At 36.5% G+C, this 22,333-nt stretch overlaps 1 protein-coding gene across 2 annotated transcripts; it reads right to left on the reverse strand.

The window, feature by feature from the left end:
- Positions 1–271: 271 nt before the first annotated feature.
- Positions 272–20,670, reverse strand: LOC142974965 (uncharacterized). 2 transcript variants are annotated; one of them, XM_076117547.1, is made up of 6 exons: positions 20,358–20,670; positions 15,885–16,043; positions 8,019–8,136; positions 4,257–4,354; positions 4,064–4,169; positions 272–3,853 (listed from the first exon to the last, which is right to left on the reverse strand). In XM_076117547.1, the coding sequence occupies exons 2-6, from the start codon at positions 15,937–15,939 to the stop codon at positions 3,829–3,831; spliced, it is 402 nt and encodes a 133-aa protein (XP_075973662.1). In that variant the 5' UTR covers positions 15,940–16,043; positions 20,358–20,670; the 3' UTR covers positions 272–3,828. The 2 variants fall into 2 exon arrangements, with proteins under 2 accessions (XP_075973662.1, XP_075973661.1); XM_076117546.1 differs by having other exon boundaries at positions 272–4,169; positions 4,257–4,372.
- Positions 20,671–22,333: the final 1,663 nt, after the last annotated feature.

Genomic DNA, 22,333 nt, shown 5'->3' on the forward strand with positions numbered 1-22,333 from the left:
GATACGTCGTTGAAGTAGGAAGCTATGGAAGTTGTTTAATAACGCAGATGAGTATAGAGTAACTACCCAGCTGTAGTATAGGAGTGTCAAGCGAGAAAGCCTTTCTGTGTCACCCCTCGCTGCGCGGAAAGCGCCATGCCCTATATTTTCTATGAAAACTGTTTGCGTGCTAAAAGTCCCTTTTACGAACGTTTTCTTCTTCGTATCACAGTTTCATAAGCAAACGAGGCTGGCTTGTTTCTCCACCTAAGAGATTGAAATGAAACACGACTGTAATTACGTTATTACATTTATTTTAATTTATTCGTGACAAATAATGACAATACCTACATCAATTATTATTTTTAAATACTAAGTATTATTTTTGAGCTTATGAGTTCTCTCAATTCCTAAATCAGCCAAGCCAAACAGACTCCATCGTGACCGAACGACCGCGTGTGATTCCTCAAATATTTACAATTTCACATAAAACGTGATTTAGTATCAGTTGTAAGTATACAGTAATAACGTAACGTACTTAGTTATAGACAATAATGTTGTTATAAAATACACTGTGTTCCTATAAATTTTGAACTGGTATAGGGTTTACAGTAATTATTTATTGATATTACGCAGATGCATACAGCAGACTGGGCTCGTGGATATCTGATATTTATTACGTCCATATGTTGAAAGTCATCATTTAAATTGTACATAAATTAACCATTAAGCGTTGTTGATTTCAACGCTCACCTGTATGCTTCGGTCAGACTTTCTATCATGGCACATAATTATTTACAATTAATGCATAATAAGTTATTGGCACATATTGCACGAGTTAATAAAACTGATTAACTCTATAATAAGTTAAAAATCAATCGGTGACGTCCCAGTCTACTAGTACGAATACTTGTAAGATGTAATAAAATTGATTTACAATACATACGCACTGGAAATTTTATTATAATTACTAAGTTATTAGGTTTTATTACAAAATGGTATTCCAAATATTTAGGTACTATTATTTAAAATACTGACGTTTCTGCATTTACAGAAAGAAAATGAAATATATCAAAACTGCACTAAGTATGTAATATTGCATAATAACTATTTGTATGTATTTACTAGACTCAACAAAAAATATAAATAAACTAACAACTTTTCTGTAAGATTGAAATAGTATTTAATTAACAAGATCCGATATATAAAAACTATGGTATGTCTGTCTATTTATTATTAAGCAAAATGACACGGACATTTAAGATGGCAATATATTAAATGAAACACTCTGTCAAACATTTCCCTCCTTCAAGAAATATATCAGAAAATCTCAATAATACTTAGAAATAAAATAAAACGGGCATCAAGTTAGATGTTGACGACGAATGATGCAATATTTGCTTGTAACGGACAAATGTCAGATTTGACAGACAGCTCGTTTAAATGTTGCCATTTGTGCGTGAACATGACTTAATGGTAGATAATGTGAACAAAGTGGATAAAACATTACCTCTTTCATGTAAATCTGTTTCTCCCTTCAATTTTTAATTCCTCGGTTCGCAATTATCGAGTAAAATGTTCGTCTATAACCGACTACCGCCTAACTACAATTTACATAATGCTTAAAAATTTTGACTATTCAGTCGGGTTCCTTATTTCTACGACGAATATTTAATTTTAATGGGTATACTAAACACACAACTTATATATTATGTGTCTTAAAAGTACAAGTGTATCGTATTACTACCACAATAAAGCGAAAAAAAACATTTAACTTTACAAGAAGTGTAGCTTTCAATGTACTTTGTTTATTTGTATTAAGTTAGTTATTCATTCATGGAACTAGCCGGCTTTGTATAATCTAGGCAAAGAAAAATAACGAGATTACGCAGTCCCTTTACTTACGAGAGTGATCGACTGGAGCTATTCAGTACTGCTCAATAATCTTGTCATCCTTTGCCAACACTATTTACATAACTTATTATCCCTTATAACCAAAGTCATATACATACACACAACATACAAGTAGTATTTTTTTATTTAGCACTTGAGTTAAATAGAAAATGATAATTTACATTCACTTTTAATGTACAATACATGATAGCTTAATATATACGTATAGCTTCTGTATTTTGAGCGACGGAAACAGTACAATTATACAAAGCATTTAAACGTTTATCACTTCATTTTATTAGAATAAAAATATTGGAAATTCGTTTTAAGTCATTAATTTATTTAACATTTCTCATGTATCGTATTAATACGTTAGTGCTTACATATTTACAGTAACCGAATTGCAGTGATTTAATACGCAAAAGCTTCTAACGTTTTACTACCGGTATTAATTCGACGTTTACTAATCTAAGTGTTCGACCTTACATATACATGCTGTACAAGACATAGTAGGTTATTTGGTATAGAATAGGTAACTACGCAACTCAATAAGAGATGAAACGAATGTAGATGGGTTATGTACCGTCATTTAAAAGTTTGCGCCACGCCCGTACTAAACAAAATTGAGACTACTTGGGGATACGTTCACAAGTACAAAGAATTACAATGTATTCTTTGCACAATAGTCGTGTGTTGTGGATGCGTTTTATTGTGATGCTCCATTCTTTACGAACAACATTACGAAGAACACGCGAACTTTATTCGCAATTTTGTGATGTTATTGTTATTCTCATGCTCGTTTCGGCTTATTATTTCATGTTTCAATTGTGTTGCTTCATTGTTTACGTAATTTTCAATTTCATTGAATGTCTCGCTGTGGGTTGGGTGTTATTAAAACATGCGCAAGAAAGTATGTGGTTAAGATAAAGAAGGATAGCGTTTGGTATATCGTGTGAACTATTCGGGTGTAAACATTATTAACTTTCAACAATAATGCAAAAATTGCCAAAACAAATATCAAAATTCTACTTTAAGTCATATACCCATATCGTTGTCTCTCAAAGTTGTACCTTATCCTATTGCGATGGTAATTCCGAATAGATTATTATTATTCAATTGACGCACGTTTATTAAGACTTCTTGGTCCTAATTCACTTTCCTCTATTACTATTAACTGCGTCTTAATTACCACAAAACAATAAAACAAGCTGGATATTTTACAAAAATACAAAAGTAATCGTTGGTAGGTTGATCCTCCATCAAGGAAAGCGTATTTTTAAAACCTATTGTTAATTACGTCCCTCTCAAAGTCTATAGAACGGTAAAGGCACGGTCATGATGTGTATTGCACTTATGGGATTACTTGTCCGTACAGACAGAGAGAAGAAATTTCTTCTAAATGGTTCAAAACACGCTCTAAACTACGAGTCAAGTCGAGGAAAGCGTTTCAAGGCACATACTTTTAGAAACAATAGTAAGGTGGTACAGATGGAAAACGTAGCTGTACCACCGTCAGGTAAGGTTACGTCAGATGAGTTGAAATCAGAGCGACCGCTAGAAGCGTAGCCTACGATAAGTTCTGTAATACACGATGAACCTTCTAGTTTACTAATCCCGAGCGCTCGGCTACTGATACACGGCACATCGACGTGCACCATCATCCAAATTACCCTATAATGTCTTTACATCGTAATTATGGTACTTTTAATACATAAAATTGAAATCAAAGCTCTTAGAGTTCACTAAAAGATTAACCTGCACTGTATCACCAATTTCACAAATTGTCAAAGAACACTTTCCAACAACACAACCCACATTATATACGAAAAGGACCGACTGTCAAAAATGTTTGAATATCACGAATTAATTATCGCACACTCCGCCATTTGCAATTGTAGGAATATGATTCCCATTAGTTTTTTCGTGAATGCGGCAAGAGTGGTGCGTAGGCTCCGGTCAAAAAACAAGAGGTGGCTGTCTCCTGTCACAGGGCAGAGGGAGGCAGGTCCCGCGGCACAGGTGTCGCGCGGCATGCAGGAAGGCGGGGGCGCGGGCCGGCGGCGGCGCGGGCGGCGGCAGCACCGGCGACAGCGAGCCCGCGCCCGACGGGCTGTCGCGCTCCGCGGCCGCGGATGGCGGGCGCTACACGTGCGTGCACGCGCCCGCCGCTACGGGTCACCCGCCCGCCAACACGTCCTCCGGCTCCGGCGACCAGCAGTTGTCCGATAGCCAGCACCCCACCACCACAGTCACGAAACCGATCAGCAATGCTAATATTATGTACACCTCTGCGTTTCCTATAACAAACGAAACTTACTTTATCTAATTCTTTTACTGTCGGGTGAAACAAAAACTAAAAGCAATATCCAAAAAGTAAATCTAACCAAGCTGCTTGCGGATCCCCAATGGTTGTCGACTGCGCCACAATGAATTGATGAGCATAGGATCCCCGCGAGTGCGCCAGTCGCGGTATCCTCGCCCTCTGGAATATTGACTGAATCTGCGAAACATGCAAATAATATTAAATATTTAAGAGCCATTTAACAATTCGTACTACCTACATACAGCTATAATGTGTTATATGAATGCCTAATAAAACATTACTTAGATATAAAATACTAAGTAAGTCTACGTTAATAAAATAATGTCACACCACTGTTGTAATGAGACAGCAAAGCTGCCGAAGGTGCTTTGATCGCAAAATTGGCGTAAAGCCAAGCCTTCAATGCTCAAGCTTACTGCTCGTACAAATTGTACCTTCATACTGACTGTAGCAAAAAAGCGAAATTGAATTGTTACCATATTCCGTCCATAGGATATTTCGTTGCAGTTCGTGCATATGCCTAGTGTAAATAAGTGGTACATGCGAATGCAGTTGTAACTACCGTGATAAATAGGTATTATGAAACTATAGTTACTAAAGCGAATAAAATTTGTATCATGAGTTCAAAATTAAAGCTGATTATCATGGAGTCGGGTATGGAATTGGACAATGATGCAGTCGAATTTGAGTTGCCTATGAAAAATTTTCTCAATCGGATGATCGTATCAAACAATTCAATTTCGCAGCATTTGGGATCGAGTGTTACCTTATATTAGGTCTAAGAGGAGCAAACAGTATATTCAGGTGTTGACAGGGAATCTTTGTTCGTGTTGGATACTACTGAGTTCTTATCATTCTGTGGGGATTATTAAAATCGGAAGTAATAATATTAGCTAAAATACCTACTTATAAGTAAATAAGTAACGTTTGATGGCTAACATTATCAAAATTCGTAACCAGCTTTGGAGTAATTGACCCTACATCAATCACCCTAGTACTACTAGTGAGTCAAACGTGCAAAATGTCAATCATGTAATGTTATCGTCATGCAGCGGAACTGTTCATCCATCGGACACAATTGATGGCTTACAAAAATGAACTTTGCCTTTGGCTCCTAGTTTATTAAAAAGTAAAAATTTGTCAAAACACTCTAAATAACAAATGACTTACATTATCTCGTCGCACCGGTATTGTAGCGGATAATAAAATATTAGATACATATATTTATGTACGTTGTCTTTATAATCTTATTAATTAAAACACATAAATAAATATCAAGGGACACGAATAGTTCACAAATCTGTGGATCGTTACAGCAATATTTTACGTAGTAGAGATATATGAGAGGCTTTATGATGATGTTATGTCATAAGAACGCGTTCGCGTACGTGATCTGTTCACACCGTGTATCGACAGCCTATCTCTGAGCACATACTTGCCACTAGTGCCATTTAACCCTCCTGCGTCCATGTTATCAACATATTTTTATCTTTCCACTTACTTATATTATAAGGTATTTACAATAAACTTTATGTTAAGACACTCAGTGACACATAGAGAAAAGGGGAATAGACTCATAAAAGCACTTTTATGAGATACCTACCGACCTATCGTAAAGTACAATGTTCCTATATGATAGATACCCTTTCACCGAACATACGTTGACGCGGTTAAGCTTTTAAGGCTCTATATGAAAATATGGAAATCTTTTAAAAAATGCCTTTTCGATTAGCACTTATTCTACTTGAATGAATTCTATAGTGATTCTCCTTCCATAAAACAACTTACATATTTGGAAACTAATATTATATGCGTTTTAAAAGAGAGGGGTGTTAAGTTGTTCATCGTACATATTGGACATTCGCTGCTTTATTTGCTGGAATGAGATACAAACTGGGGTATAAGATAAGTACTGGAAACAATACATGTTGGAGCGCACCTGTGGTACACGTAACCTTCAACCCCACTTACGTTCGTAAACTTGCTTTAATAAAATCTCCAATATCTATGAAGAAATTTTACCCATACTTACTGCAAATGATACAAGGATATATTAGCAAAGTTAGTGACATAAATAGGGCTTAGTATAGGGGCATCATTTGGTAGGCCGGATTCATGTTGCGGTGTAATTTTACTTGTTCCTGTGGGAGCCTTTAAACTATTGATTGCAGACCCTGTCACTACGCGTAAGTTATTGGTGCACCGTTTTACAATAGTCCAACTATGACGTATTTATTGTACGAAACATAGTATCCATACATAACATAGTAACATATGCATCGTAGCATAAAATTACAATTTCCGTGAAACAAAGTGTTTTTATAGATGTTAAAATTCTTTGACTATTTAGTATTCAGACATTGTATTTTATATGTTTCATTACAACGTTCTGAACTGTTTTATGAGCAATAAAATAATAAATCAATGAACTAATTAGCTGCACCGACTAGAATTACAAAATATATTGAAGTGGTTTAATTTATTCTGTCGTATTAATAATAATTAATAATACAAGTAACATTTGCGTAATAAAATGATATCTCGAGAGTATCTGAGTTATTGCAATTTTAATTGTTAATTGTGTATTTAAGTGCTGAAATTGTTTCGCGAGCAATTTGGAATGAATGGTCAGGTAAGATTAACAGTGTCGTTAAGATTTTACGCGCAATAATAACAGGTGCTTCGTGTTCGTCTTCTATTTTATATTATTTAACATTACTTCTACTATGTCGCACTAAACTAATATTTATTACTAGCGCTTTACAATACGTGTATATCTCCAACTAGCTTATATACGGTGTATCATGTTCGTTTCAGTATTATGATTTCCACAAATTACAGACGATGTGCACAATATATTCTAAGTCTAGACGATCTCATATACGTATATCAAGATTATAGTGCTGATTTATGGTAGTAATGATGTGAGACTCATTCGTCTCACGTTCATTAGGTTTTTGCCAGACTATTAGTGTGCTCAAATCAGATGAAACTATTCATGTGCATTACGTGGTTGTGTTTAATTACCTCCAGCCTAAATGGCGTAATCGATTAGAGGATTAGACCGAAGGGGCAGTACAATGGGCTAATAAATAGTTCGATTCGTTTTAGTATCGCAGCCTAATTAGTGAGGATTGAACAGATCTAAACCGTAGCTATTGAAACGGGCGATATTGAACGTCTCATAATCTGGTTGAGATTTAAGCTTTATGACGTGATACTCTGAGCGAAGATGTTCCATAAAGCACCTCATTCATTCGACTCCTTCTTTAAGACATCGTACTGTTAAATGTTCCGACGGTACTCGTACCAACGACAAAGTAATAAAAAGAAACTGAAAATAAAAAGAAACGACACTACATATTTCTTCCATCTCGGATGAGATCTTATTTTAAAATCTTGGACTACTAAGATTTAAGTTGGAACCGAATGAATTATTTTTCATAAGAGCTTGACTAGTTTTATTATATTTTCTGACGCTTTTAACTTAACCTTAATATTCACCTTAATAACATTTAACTTTTAGTATACACTTCCTACTGCGCGGAGTGTAACAATAATACTTTACTACTGGTGTAATTAAATATTCTATATTATCATAGCTTAAACTGATTCCACTTGAAATGCTGTATTCTATAGCCTTCATAACAAATGAAGGTCGTCATTGCTTTCTTAACTATGCTATAAACCACGTTGTGAACTGTTGGGTAATACGTTGACAGTGAGGTGCCCCCAGCGTGGGGTCAGGCGGCCTCACGATGGGGGCACGCGGACTGCGAACGGTTTAAAGTTAGGTTAAATATGAGTTGTAATGTATTGGTACCTTCGGACGCCGCCGACGCCGGCTGGAGGCGCGGTGGAGTGCGGCACCCCGGGAGGCACCTGCGCGCCTCCTTGTACGCCGCCCTGCACGCTACCTTGCGGCGCGCATACACAACACCCTGTGTACACAATGTAAACTTAAACCGATGAAAAGTGAGCCCGACGCTAAAAGCACCGCTATTACACACAATTTTCACCTTTTCAAAGATTATTCAACATTAGAAAGCTGCTTTAAATTTAAATTGCGTGGCGGAAATTGAAAGCTGTAATTTTACAACAGATTTTTGGCTCTGACGACATTTAAACGAAATGTTTAAGTTTAAATATTTAGGAGATTTATAAATTCATTTTATTTATTATTATTTTAACAGTACCTGCAACGGGGCAGGCAAACAAAATATACCTTTATTAAGTGTTCACACACAGTGTTCGATTTTAAAAACCTAACCATATTAATAAAAAAATATTTGTTCTTCTTTACTACTTTATACTTACCTTTTTAGAGTTAAAATTGAATACAGAATTAACTTATTCAGGAGTTAATAAACTACAAGTATCGGAATCGCTGAGGAATTTTCTAACAATCACTACCCTTCGTAGACGAAACCTGTGCGAGAAATTTCATTAATGTACCGGTTAATTTAATGCTGCTGGGTATCCTCCTAATATAATCCCTCAATCGTCTGTACGACGCCCGCGGGATGTGATGGGGTGGTTTGTTCGTATACACCACGGCGTACCCGAGATTGCACACGAAATAGAAAAATATTTTACTAACAAGATCTTTTTTAAATGGAACTTGAACTTTTTTATACCGGCCACGCTGCTGCAAAAACTTTACGTAGAGTAATAAGTCGCTTTAGTTCTCATTAACGCATTTTTTGCCAACGTTTTCTCTAAAGTTCGCTTGAAATTTAAGAACAACATCTGCTCAAAAAAGAGCAAAAACTGAGTATGATTTAACATCAAGAAGTAAATAAACTGTTAAATGTTAGTAGCATTTATTGCACTAATAATGTTGTACGTTGATGAAGTGTAACGTTACCAGTAACTATCGAACCTTAACACCTATTCCGAAATTACTCCCGCTAGGATCTTTGTTTGAGGATAAGTGGTGTTACCCACCGAAATAATGTAATAATACCACAACAGCGTGTCACAATCTTGTCAGAGGGTAAAGTAATTGTGCTGTTGGTGAAACAAACATCAATCACAGATTACACCGCTTCATGACAACGTCGCGATATTGTCCCGGCTCCAGTAAACAACGCGCTTGTTTTAACTTTAAAATTGATGGTTATGAATACCATCGCAAGTTTGAAAACCGACTTTCACCTAAGAATGCTTTGCCTTTAATCTATAGAAATTCGGTAAAAAATAACATGTTTGTTCGTTTGTCTTATCGTTGAAACTAAATAAATAAGTACCTTTGTAACTAAGTGTGGGTTCGGTAGAAACAAATTACTCTTAACGTTAATTCTCTCTACTAGCCGCTGATTTTCGTTTCGGTGAACGCCTCGTATAGAGCAGACTAATTCAGCGCATTATTGTTTACGGTTGTCAATCTAAGTTTGGTAAAATCGAGTGGAACCCATTTGTTCCACACCATTATCTTAAAGGGTGACTTCTACAATTCAATGTAATTGTTCAGTTCAGTAATATATTTACATAGAAATAATATAGCTACTCCAAAACAATCGCATTTTTCGAAGACTTGGTACTTAATTTTTATGGGGTTATTCGCGAAAATCTCAATTTACCCTTGACAATTGACCTGTCTATGTAGCGTTAATGTAATGAATCTCTAAACGGAGTAATACTGGAATAGTCTCAGAACCTTGCTTTTTAATTTAAACTTGTGTTTATTTGTAAAGAGACTGCTAAAGAAATAACGAAGTCTAGAGTAAAGTAGTAAAGCATTTCCAGTTGAAGTGGAGATCAGTCTTCCGTAGGACGGAGTATAGATCGCGGATTCTTATTTACAGCTCGAGTAAAGCTTCGCGGCAGCTCGGGCTGTGTCGTCCATCTTCGTTTGTCCGTTTGAGGTGGAATACAACGAAAATTAATAGACATTAAACTTAGAATATTGTGTTGGGTATTTGATTGGTTGCATCTAAAGTGTTACGTTAGGATAGTACATTGTAATAGAACTAATTAGTTAACCTAGGTTGTGTTTCACAAAGTGATCAATAAGTCAACCCCTTCATGTACTTTACATATACAGAAAATTATTTCAAGTGCATATTTCACTAAGAATCTTTTTTGTTGAAAGACTTGCAATTCTTTTTTTATTCATACGTTAATATCATGTCAAAACTTTCATAAAATAATTTTTAAGTAATGCTTTGATGCTTCTCTTTTACTTACTTTGTGACCTAACTTGACTTGAAGGACAAAATTAATATTTTCAAAATAAACTCAGTGTAAAAAAGATGATTTATCTTTTTTAAACTGAGTTTTATTTTGCAAAAATAAAGCTGGCACGGTGTATTTGATACTCATAATTATCGAGAGATTTTTCAGGTAACTTCTTAATAAATAGCCGGTATCCAGTGACCTGTATTCTAGTAATATGATATTATGAGAACTACATATTGTATTATTATTCTACCTACTTCCAGACGAACATAATACAAGCGTTTAAGCTAATAAGCATACTAGTGGCCAGTATCATTTAAAACAAAGCGCTTAAGAGGTAGAGCCAGTAGAAATATGCAAGCCGTTTTAAAGCGGCGGCTTCTAAAGCTATGCTATTATTAAGGGCGATTTATGTTGATTATTATCTACTCTCAAATATAGGGATATTATACGCGATCTTATACTGTGCGAGATAATTCTATGAGTCACTGGCGGGTATAGCGTACAACATAATTATCGGCTTATCTTAACAATGCTAATATCTTACAATACATGTAAGTACGACGTCTACGTAATATGTACCAATTGCTCATGAATTATCGCGATCTTCTTGGTATTGAATATATTTAGATTTATTCGTTTTCTAATCAAAATAGTGTATCACTAAGTTCTACTATGTATTTTCTGTAATATTTCGATTTTTTTCCGGAGATAAGTGTATTGGCAGTCTTCAAAATAACTGTATGCAAAATATGATTTAAATAAAACAGCCAATCTTTCTTCCGGACAAAATTCTCACGGTGGAGTTCACTTAGGATTACCAGCGAATAAAAATATTAGAATAGTCAGTGGACGATCGATTTGTCAACCGGACCGGTGAGCGGTGTCAACATCCATGTCCGTTGCAGTCTACTCAAAGGTTTATAGCCAGAACCGTAAACCAACTGCCATTAAACCTGCACCGGCTGAAAGTCCGCTAGAAAAATGTTTTGCGCAATATAATTTTTATATTTTAACTAAAAATTTGTATTTTCAAAGCAATAATGTTATACATAACGCATTTATTTAACAAACTGATAAAACAACCCACAATAATATTTACTTTTAATTAAAAGCATTGGCAATAAGAATATTTTATTTATTTTTCCCGTGAATTCATATTTTCAAAGAAATTTTAGTTACTATTTAAGTCTTTGACTGTTCACAGAATAAATAACATGTGCAGTAATATATACAGGATAAAAATCAGTGAAGCTTATTACACGAAAGTAAGTATTCAGTGAAATAAAAAATATTTACTCGTAAACATGAAACACAAATAATGACTGAGCACAAATACCGATAGAGCAGAATCGTTTGCAGATCAAGTTCATATAAATAGTCACATAAAAGGAAATGTGCTTTTATGACACAACATTATATTATTGACGTTTGACTTTATTGACCACCGGTGCGCTAAAATGTTTACGACCCCTGAATAAGTTGTTGGTCAAATGGTAATGTAATTAGTAGGACCCATAATCTTTGATTATGGTATAGTTGTATAAAGGCTAGAGTATTTTCCTTGTTTTCTTACCGTATGTACACTGCATTTCTTTCTGATTTTCTATGCTAATGTAAATTATGTATTTGTTTTATTTAGACCTTGTTTTGTGTATATTTTATCTATTTTAGAAACTTTATATAACAGTAAACAATAACAGATCATGCAAAAACCTTTAAATCAAGTGGATGTACATGTCAAAATTGTATGTATTTTTTTATAATAACATAGCTATAGGTACGACATTTTCTGTACACTAATTCTGCTATCTGATAATAAAAACTTCTCAAGATTGAGTTTTTAATACACAGCAAGCAATAACATTATCAAGTACGATACTTTCAGTACAAAAAGGCAGGACCCATGTTCTTCAAACTTTTCACATTACAAATTTTAACTCGAGATAAACCCGAAAACGTTGGCTCTCATATACTCGTGAGGGTGGAAAGTACAGAGTATCGTAACATTAATTACAGTAACACGATGGTCAATGTTAGCATCACGGCCGAGACACGTGACACGATATTAAATGTAACAGCCAGTTGATATACGGCGTCCATAACATGACTCATTGCGATACAATAGCTACATCACGGAGGATGATGTTATAATACTGACAGCATGTTATAATTACCTCTGACGAGCTTTGTTGAAGGGAATACGACATATTGGCAATATTGAGTTTAGTAAGCGACACGTATAGTGATGACGTTCTACAAACTCTATCTTGCTAAATTCTGTCTCGATAAACTGATTATTTTTGGTTCCTAAACATTATTGTTCCTTATGCACAAAATGATCAATTTGCAACATACTTCCTTAAAGAATTTTGTATTATACTTTGGAAACGCAAAAAGATCTTAACCCACGATCTTGTTTGGGTTTGACTGAGATCAGGATGATTGACAGCTACGGTCCGGAATCAAACCGTTCGAGAACAAGCCCTTATCACTTTAGACACGCCAACTCCCTTATGGGAAAAAAGGACTATCTTCATCAGTGACACTGAATCGTGTCCATGATATTGTTTACTCCTTAAGGATTTCCTTTGAGTTACAGCCGTGACAGTTATTGTTAAGGCGTATACCGTGAATAGGAAAGTAATCGTATGCATAGTAAATAAGGAAAACCGGTGAAGTGCGTGTTGACTCACCGCTCACGTTCCGTACAATATTGTGAGTTAATAGCGTGAGAGGAGGAGATAATGATAATGGAAATGTGACGTTGACTCGAAAAACACTACTTTACGTGATCATATTTTTCCTGTAATATTCTCACTTACAAAGCTATTGTTTCTGATTTAATCGTGAAGTTCGTCAATTAAGTTACTCGTATATCGTATATTTAACATAGAACTACGTACAAAAAACCTTAGATAACCGTAACGGAATAAATTCTCGGAATAATTTTTCCGAACAAAATTGTAATGTTTTCATAGAACAATGCATGACGTAAGACATTCAGCGGCGCCGTCGCACAATGGCCACAGAAGAGCTATGGCAGGAGGAACAAGGAAACTATACAGGAGGCTGGATGACAGCGCTTTTCTAGAAGCGCCATTGCTGAACACTACACTCGCTCCATTGTTTTCGTTCAAAGGCAATTCAATAGACGTCGTTTATCGCTCTGGCACAAATACACCTCTTATGTTTCTATTTGCTCATAGAGACCGGCGCGAGAACAACTCTTGAATTATTCATTTCAGTTAGTCGCAGCGAGAGGTGAGCAACAAATCATAATCCTCATAATCTGCCGCCTGCTCATACTTTGTACGGTTTAGTGACACAAATTATGAGCCCGTACGATGAAACAGATTACCTCTGCTCAATTTTAGAAAGAATTACAAATGTAATTTGAAATGTTCGAGCTTAAATTAGATTTGCAATTTATGTGTATTATTTTAAATAAAAAGAGATGACATGTTACTTTTGGCATTCAAAGTAATATTAAGCTTTTAGAAAACATCGCTCGAGTGGAATTTAGATGTTATTGTAAATGTAAACAAACTAAAATGTGGTTATGAAATTCGGAGAGTCAAAAATTAAGTCGTTTTCATATTCTAGAAAGGCTTTCACAGTGTGGAATAGGTTATCGGTTTTCGATGAGCAGTATACGTCGAGGCACAGTTCTCGTTTGTCATGCGAATATATCCATGACAGCCATTAGTTGTGTCGCTGAAGCGAGATGGCAATCATCATGTGTGTGTAGAACGTGTGTTTGTATTGGCTATCGGCCGTACGGTTCTGAATAGACGGCGATATCCCTCCGGGGAGAATGCCAGGACGGTGATGAAAATTAGTAGTAACGTTTATATTGATGGGGACGTTATTGTTTTGTTTTTGAAATACATTTTAATTTAGAAAATATTTCTGGAAGAAAGTAACTTCAGCCTATCTTAGAGTAAGCTTTCGTGTCTGCATAATTTTATGTACCTATATTGGTCCAGTTGCAGCTAGCGTAACAACAGGATTAGAATAACAAACAGCAATGTTTAGTGAAGCACAACAACAGTAACTGTACTCAGCTAGTTTTGAATTTAGTAAGCCAATTTTAGCAAACCAAACGAGGGGAAATGGTGCATCTAAAACTGATGACATCGCAATAAATTGTTGCAGTGTCGAAACGCACTCTGCTATATCAATGCAATCAGCGCGAGTATCGAGATTGGCTCTGTTATGATCATCAGCGATGAATGCCAGATGTGTACTGCCTCCGATATACTGCGAAGAAATACGAGTATATGATTTCTTTAAACTCTTATTGTATAAGGATCCTTTAGTCTATTAGCGAATACTTAGTAAGCTTATCGTATCTGTAATTAAAAACAGGGTACATATTTTAAGCAATTTTTAAATATCACGTAGAGCATTGTCGGTTAATTTTGTCTCCCATTTATTCTTTAGATTCTTTGCAGTGGTTTAAGCCTATATCGTTGTAGTTGTAGCAGATAACACTTATAGTTTAACTCGCTATTTCATTTAACGTCAAAACAAAACCGTTAAAGTGACATTTAATTTATTTGATTTGCAATGTGTCACTAATTTCATGTTGACTTTTATACTTATCAAAAATGCTGTGCAACATTTTCTAGCGCCGCATACGTTGCATATCATACATAGCATTTGACTGCCTCGATCATCGAAAAATATTCATTCATTTACAAACACATCAAATAATTCCGTATGAACAACGTTTCCCACACACTTTTATAAAAGTGAACGAAACCTAATCCAATAACGGCGAACAATAAAATACAGTGCGTTACACACCATTGCAGTTGCTCGTTGATTCTAAATAGCACAAACACCCCACGTTTTAACTGCACAGCAATGTATCTAGCGGCCATATATTTTTGCGTAACACACTTACATACACATTAAAGTAGATACAGCACGTCCGGATAATTTCTGTTTTCGATAATGTGTTAATGGTATTTTAAAATTATGATTCATCTCCACGTATTCCAGTGATCCACTTAGCTCTTTGTATAATACCTATCAAAATTATTCCCATTCAATCGACATCGAATCTACAAATGTGATGAATAAATTATAGAGATTCCACCAACCCATTATCAACTGAATTGAATTCCTATTATGAGTGTCCACTACTCAAACGGAGTTCGGACAGATTGATATAGAGTACAATTAAGTAAAATAATTTCATCCAATATTATTAGTCGGTATCTATATTATATGCCAGTTAACGCTATAGCTCTTCTTAACGCTATTTAATATCGCTCTTTCATTGCAAATATGGAATATTATTAAAGTTGTCACATTTAGGAATTTTAAGTAGTCTATTTAAAATCTGTTAGTAAATTCAGTTGTGCCAGAGCCAAATTTCGTACTATAATATTTGAAACAACAGCGCTCGGAGTGCGACGTCGGAGAATCCGCTCCAAAATTCCGCTTGAAATTGTTTGCGTATATATGTTTTTGTGAGGCGCGTATAGGGGCACATTACCGGCGAGTGTTGCGATAGCTGCCAGCGTAAGGAGGGCGGAGCGGCTGCGTGCCATGTCAGCAGGGCATGCCGCGCGCTGCGGGCCGCGTCATCGCCGCGACCGCGACATGCCTCCGCCACCAGCACCAATGTCGCGCCCGCCTCTTCCTCTCCGACCACCTTCAACAACACACACACGTGTTACGCCAATAAATCCCACATCACTACGATAACAGGTAGCAAAGTGTCAGTTCCACTTCACCGCTATTTTAAACGACTACATTAACCAATTGGCAAGTTATTTAGTGATTTGCGGGGAAGTCACCAATACGGTTAACGGGTCTCAGAAGATAAAGTTGCCGGCACAACAGGTGGTCCATATTTAATCGTTATTGCTTGGGCTACAATTAATTTGTCAAGGTTGGGCAACGAGTCCATTTCGAGGCTGGTAGTAGAAGAGAAAGTATCGCGGCACGCGGCTGTTATCTGCGTATCGAGGCGCGCCGGCGACCGGCCGCCAGTCGACGCGCCTCTGACAAGGGTCATGCTTGCCAAAACATCCGTACGAATGATATCCGGGGAATTTCTCTATTGGAGATTTATTTGCTTCGCTAACAGAGGTTATTTTGTGGTGATACGGAAATGACCGGCTTTTTATATGCGTGACATAGTATGCTAAATATTTATGCGATTGGTTTTGTTTGTTTTATAAGTTTTGCGTACCGTCTGCTAGAAGAACAACCACAATAAAACATGTTTTCAAACGGATTTTTCCAAATTCAGACAATATTGAAATATATAATTTACACAAATCCTTACTTTTATTTTATTTAAAATCATAGATGTTATTTATTAGCCAAAACGCATAATATTCTTTATGAATATGTATATTTTTTTAAAAATAAAATTTAATTTACTTTCTAATCTGAAATTATGAAGTTTCCTGCAGACATGAAATAATAAATTTCGTACCATAGTTTCCATAATGTATAACTTCATACGTAATTGACAACATGAGACTAGAGCCGCTATGTTACTTTATTCAGATCTGTTTATTGTGAACAAACTGTGAGGCTTGAGAATAAACGTTCAACTGTAAGAGCATCCGCTCTGTATGAAAGTATCCGGCAACCGGAGGTTTCCGAGATAGCCTGCGTATGGGGATGCTTTATATCAATTACCAACGAGCGCACATCGCTACAAGTTTCTGCTACGCCGTTCTACGACACCTACTGCTACGAAACAGTGTAGCACCGTAGCAGTAGTCTTAAATTGTTCACATAGAGGTTTGGTATTATCTCGTTTTTTTTTTAGTCGTCATACATTGCTTCTGTACATGGCTTTAGATGGGACCTTCCGTGATGAATTTCTGAACTTTTCGAAGCATAATTGTCTGTAAAAATCTGTTTTTTTTTTATTGTTTTTCCCATGCAGATTAGGAACAGGATTAGAAATCGACATAACGTTGAAAATTAATTAGCTTACAGATAAGAGCCATAACTTGGTGCGTGACAAGTTTCCAATATAAATTCAATTCACAGGGCATTAATATGTAGAGGCAAGGGTAATATTTTACAAAGTTGGACGTAGTAACGTTTATAAATAAATCAGATATCGTATGCGTCACCCCAGAGGCACTCAACGCTAGGACTTTTATAAATAACTACGATGGTGTGTCGATAACTTCAGCGGAGGCTATTTCAGGCTGGCGACTTGTCAAGTGTCTAGACTTGCACTTTACGTCGTTGCTTCTATTTAACTCGAAGCAAGCTTTACGCCACGTCCGCCTTGTTTGTGACCATATTAACAAGTTTTATTAAATTGGAATATATGGACCAGCGCGCGAATATAAATTATGGAAACTTGTTTATTATCATTTTACGGTCTAGAGTACAGCAACGGATCAATCGAGCTTGGTGGTGATACAAAACTAGGATAACAAAGAAGATCATCTTTTGAAAATTAAATATGCTTTTAGTCATAGTAATGTGCAAATTAAACACAATAAAACAACGTTCTTAATCATGTTTTTATATAACTGTAATTTTCCCAAAGAAAATATGACGATGCAATAAAATCGGCGACAGTGTGATGAATGAGGGCGGAGTGCGTTCGAAACAACAATAGATGTCACGTACTTACGAACTCATAACCATCGATTCCAATTTATGGCAGATATATTATTCCTGCGGGAAAACATACACACGTCACTGACTCCTATTATGTTGTTGAAAATCTCTGATGTGTGAATATGAAAATATCTGTAGTCGACACAAAAGTACGTACATATATAACATCTAACTACACAGACTCGTTAAAGACAAGGTCAAAGATTTTTGTGTAAAAACCGCATAACTCATGAACAAAGTTATACAGACACTCATTTATTCTGACGCAAAATTATGTTTAAGACATCAACCCCGAAAAGGTTCTGTGCCTCCGTGGGTCCTACAACGTCTCAGTATATTAAAAAACAATTAAATAAAAGGAAATGAGTGAATCTCGAAAGATCGCGCTCTAGATACACGTCACTGTTTTGGGCGAAGAAAATCATTTCTGCGGATCTTTGATAAGGGGACACCCTTAAATGAAGAATTGAATTAAATATCTATAAAAAATATGTGCGTTGGTATTATTATTGTAATATTGGAGTACTCATGAGTTCGTTGTATTGAGGAAACATGTATTACCAAGTCAGAGGTCGGGACTCTTTTCATAAGTGTCAGTATTCTACGTCTGAAAATTGTAGGTGGTTTTATCATAACTATTTCCAACCAAAAATATTTTGTATTATGTATACTTATTAATAATATTAAGTACAAAGTAGTTATTAGTGCTTTACAAGTGCAGCATTGTAGCAATAACTTTAATTATTAACTTGAAATTTCTATTCTGTTAAGTAATAGAGACACATTTGAGCGCAGTAAATTTTAATAGACAAGGTAGGGCACTCACAAGTACGAGCATATATTCCATTACGGCGTTGCATACATCCATTACTATTCATAGAGTTTGAAATTGTCTTAACTTCTAACTTGCTACCTATGAATTGAATAGCAAAGTTACTCTAACATATTATATGTTTAAAACGACACTTGCTTCCTACAAGAAAACTGGGACTCTATCGATTCTGATTTACTTTAATTGAACTTCTTTAAATCACTACTTCAGTACATTTTAACTACTACAAAGACTTTGGCTTAGTTTATAAAATAAACATATTATTAGTATCGAGTCTGATATGTTTAGATTTTTTTTCTCTAGACGTAAGAACTGACGTCAGCAGACGCCAAACATGTATAAGTATTCATTAGAAATCATACTACTCATAAATCATATTCAATGCTATGGCCCACATCAAAATTTCGTGTATCGTAGGCCGTGTATATTTCCCATTGTATTTACACATATGTTCGAGGGTCAGAGGCTGGGAAAACAATATACATAACAATGGAATTTTGTTAAAAATGTACCAGAAGCAGTAACAACAGCTCACATTGTTGATAGGTACACATTTAAAAGCTGGATTTGTAGTAAAATAAAGGTGTTTAATCATTGTGCGCGACGCTCAGCTCTTAGCGTTAACCGGTATTCAGAGATGAAGGTACGAGACTACGAGTAGAAATTCAAGAAATATAATTAATCTTTTGACTTGTAATTCTCGGCGGTATGCGACTTTAACTTTACAAGTAAAAGTAATCTAGCTCAATGAACATTTTTGAAGTTTGAAGTAGATTTTCATGTTTCACGTCCCAATTTACGATTGGTGGAACAGACAGGCGACGGCTCGCGCATATTTGCGTAGGAAGATATAAATAGGAGGTTCTCTTATACATGTATAAAGTGGCTCAGCACACAGACCGTGCCACTCACACAATCGCTTTCAAATTGTTCGTACCCCACTTTAACTAATTAATTATTATGTACCGGCCTGCTTCGCTACCTGCTTCACGTGGCCAAATTGTATCAAAGATCGCGGATTCTTTACTGCACTTCTAACTTTACAATTCTTGCTCCACAGCCTAGGATGCACAGTTTATATCTCATAAGAACATATTTATTTATGCTGGAGGGAGGTTTATCGGGCTAAGTCAATTCCATAAAGGAACGAACTGTTTAAAATGAAGAAAGGACCGAAAGCTGCATCTGAATGCGTAACCAGGTCATCAAAGACAATCAAATTAGGTGCTGAATAATGTTACGAAGTTATGACGACAGATACTTTCAAGCAAAAATCTTGAAACCAACATGCAATTAATTATTGTTAGTATGAGTAAACATTTACGTAATTTTACAGAAGAAACAACTTTCGGATCACTAAATCTCATCGAGACAGTTAGTTATTACAATATTTTATGTCAGTAATCGTACTAAAACGAGAGCCATATTAAGACAGTATAACTTTTTATCTTAAAAGATATAATACAATCGAATTCGTAAGTTGTTTCTTTGAAAAGCAAATCTTAACGGTAAAATCTTTGGTTCCATACTTACAATGCTTCACCCGAAACGCTTTTTTCAAAATTCGGCAAACTTTGGTAGCATTTTTAAATATCATCAGCACATAACCACCTAAAAACAATCATTTTCCTTTAAAAACAAATTGGCACTGCACAGTGATTTACCGAAGATGCTTAATATTAAAGTTTCATGTTAAAGCCGGCCGTATAAATTTGATGGTGGCGAGGCGAGCGAGCGGAGATCTGCGGGCGAGCGGCGTTACGCGCAGGCGGCGGGCGTCGGCGCCACCTGTCGCTGTCGGCGCGGCGGGCGCAGCGCTGCCGGGGAGCGGCACGACGGCAGCGGCGACGGCGGCTCACTAGCGACTGAGCGCCGCGCGCCCGGGCACGTGGGGCCGCCGGGCGCCGGCCGCCGCCCAGGTGCACCTGCACCCTCGCGCCCCCGCGCCTCACGCGCGCGCACTCCCACACCCGCCCGGGCCCCGCACACGCACTCCGCGCGACCTCCGTCGCCACCCGCTTGCACTCCGTCTGCACGCGCACCCACTAATACCCTACTAATTACGACATGTTCTGTGACCACGGCACATCGCCGCCGTCGCCGCCGTCGCCGCCGTCGCCGCCGTCACTGCCGTTCACACCCCGGACGGGAAATAAACTCGTCACCGGTACACTCCCACCAGATCTGATAAAATATGCAACACGATGAAGATAGAGGAAACTGGAATGGGGAAGTACATATAAGCGTATCTATGGAACTCACAAGATACACCGCGTGAAATGTAAATGAATTAATTATAACGACGTGTACTTTTCAACAGGGTCTACGGCGTAGCTTACCCGTAGCTACGCCGTAGCCAAATGTTTATCAATTTAAACATTGCTTTCTAAATAAGATTTTTATTTGTATGTAGTATTTATGTGTAGTATTTTATTTGCATAGTCTTGGTTACGACTACTTTACCGGCTGAATGAGGGTGAATGATGCTATTCGATTTAAAAAAGAGGAGACGAGGAAATGAAAACAATTGCCGGTATTTATTGTTCTTTTTGTCGTTCATTGTCAGAATATTGAAAAAAGGAATGTTAAAAACGTGGAATTAGAATAAATGTTGGAATAGGTATTTAAGTAAAAATATATTTCCAACACACGTGTAACAACTGGCCTTTTTATTTTAATTACGCGCAGTTTAATTAGTTTGACATATTTTAAGGGTTTGTGAAACATTTGTTTGTACCTACAGATAATGATATTGAAACTTTTTCTTTGACATGTAACAATCCAGAGAAAGGAGTGTTTTTGCTGAGTGTTCTCAAATCCCTCACGGCCTAGGTATAAACGTGGCAACTAACCGTTAGCTCACAGGGATTACTTGAATGAGAGAACGTGATCGGGAAACACAAAAGTAATTTTAATACTTTTGCGGTGAAAACTGTAAGTGTCGTTCACGTGAACATGACGAAGTTATAAAACCGTTTATCTTTTATGGATATAACATGAATCAACCGAAGATTTGTTTCAGTTCAAACGAAGAGCTTATGTGCTAACAGGCAAAAGCGGACCTATTGATCTAGCTCCAGTGTCGCTCTGTCACAAGTCTCTAACTCGTAAGCCGTTTAATGTTTCAAGTTGGCCATGAACATAGAATAATACGTAAAGTATATTGATCACATCGAAACATAAATCTCTTAAATATAAATAAGTAATATTTTAATTCTACTAAGGCTGTAACTGAGATACCCAACCCATATTGAAGTAGGAATGAACACACTGATAACAAATCTATGCTCATTCGGCTTGGGTCACTTCAAAGCTGATAGTTTTACTTTTCTGTGTCAGACTGTGTAGACAATCGATCTGATTCGGTTTGGAAGGAAAGGTTTATTTTTCCGTTTGGATTTATAGGCTGTGAATCTAGTCCACGATAGTAAATTATTCTTACAATTTGTTTCCGCAGCCGCCTGTCAGTGTATTTCTTTGTGATCTCGAAAATATTTGTCAATTTGTTG

This window comes from Anticarsia gemmatalis, chromosome 8 (assembly GCF_050436995.1).
Source record: "Anticarsia gemmatalis isolate Benzon Research Colony breed Stoneville strain chromosome 8, ilAntGemm2 primary, whole genome shotgun sequence".
Lineage (NCBI taxonomy): Eukaryota > Metazoa > Arthropoda > Insecta > Lepidoptera > Erebidae > Anticarsia > Anticarsia gemmatalis.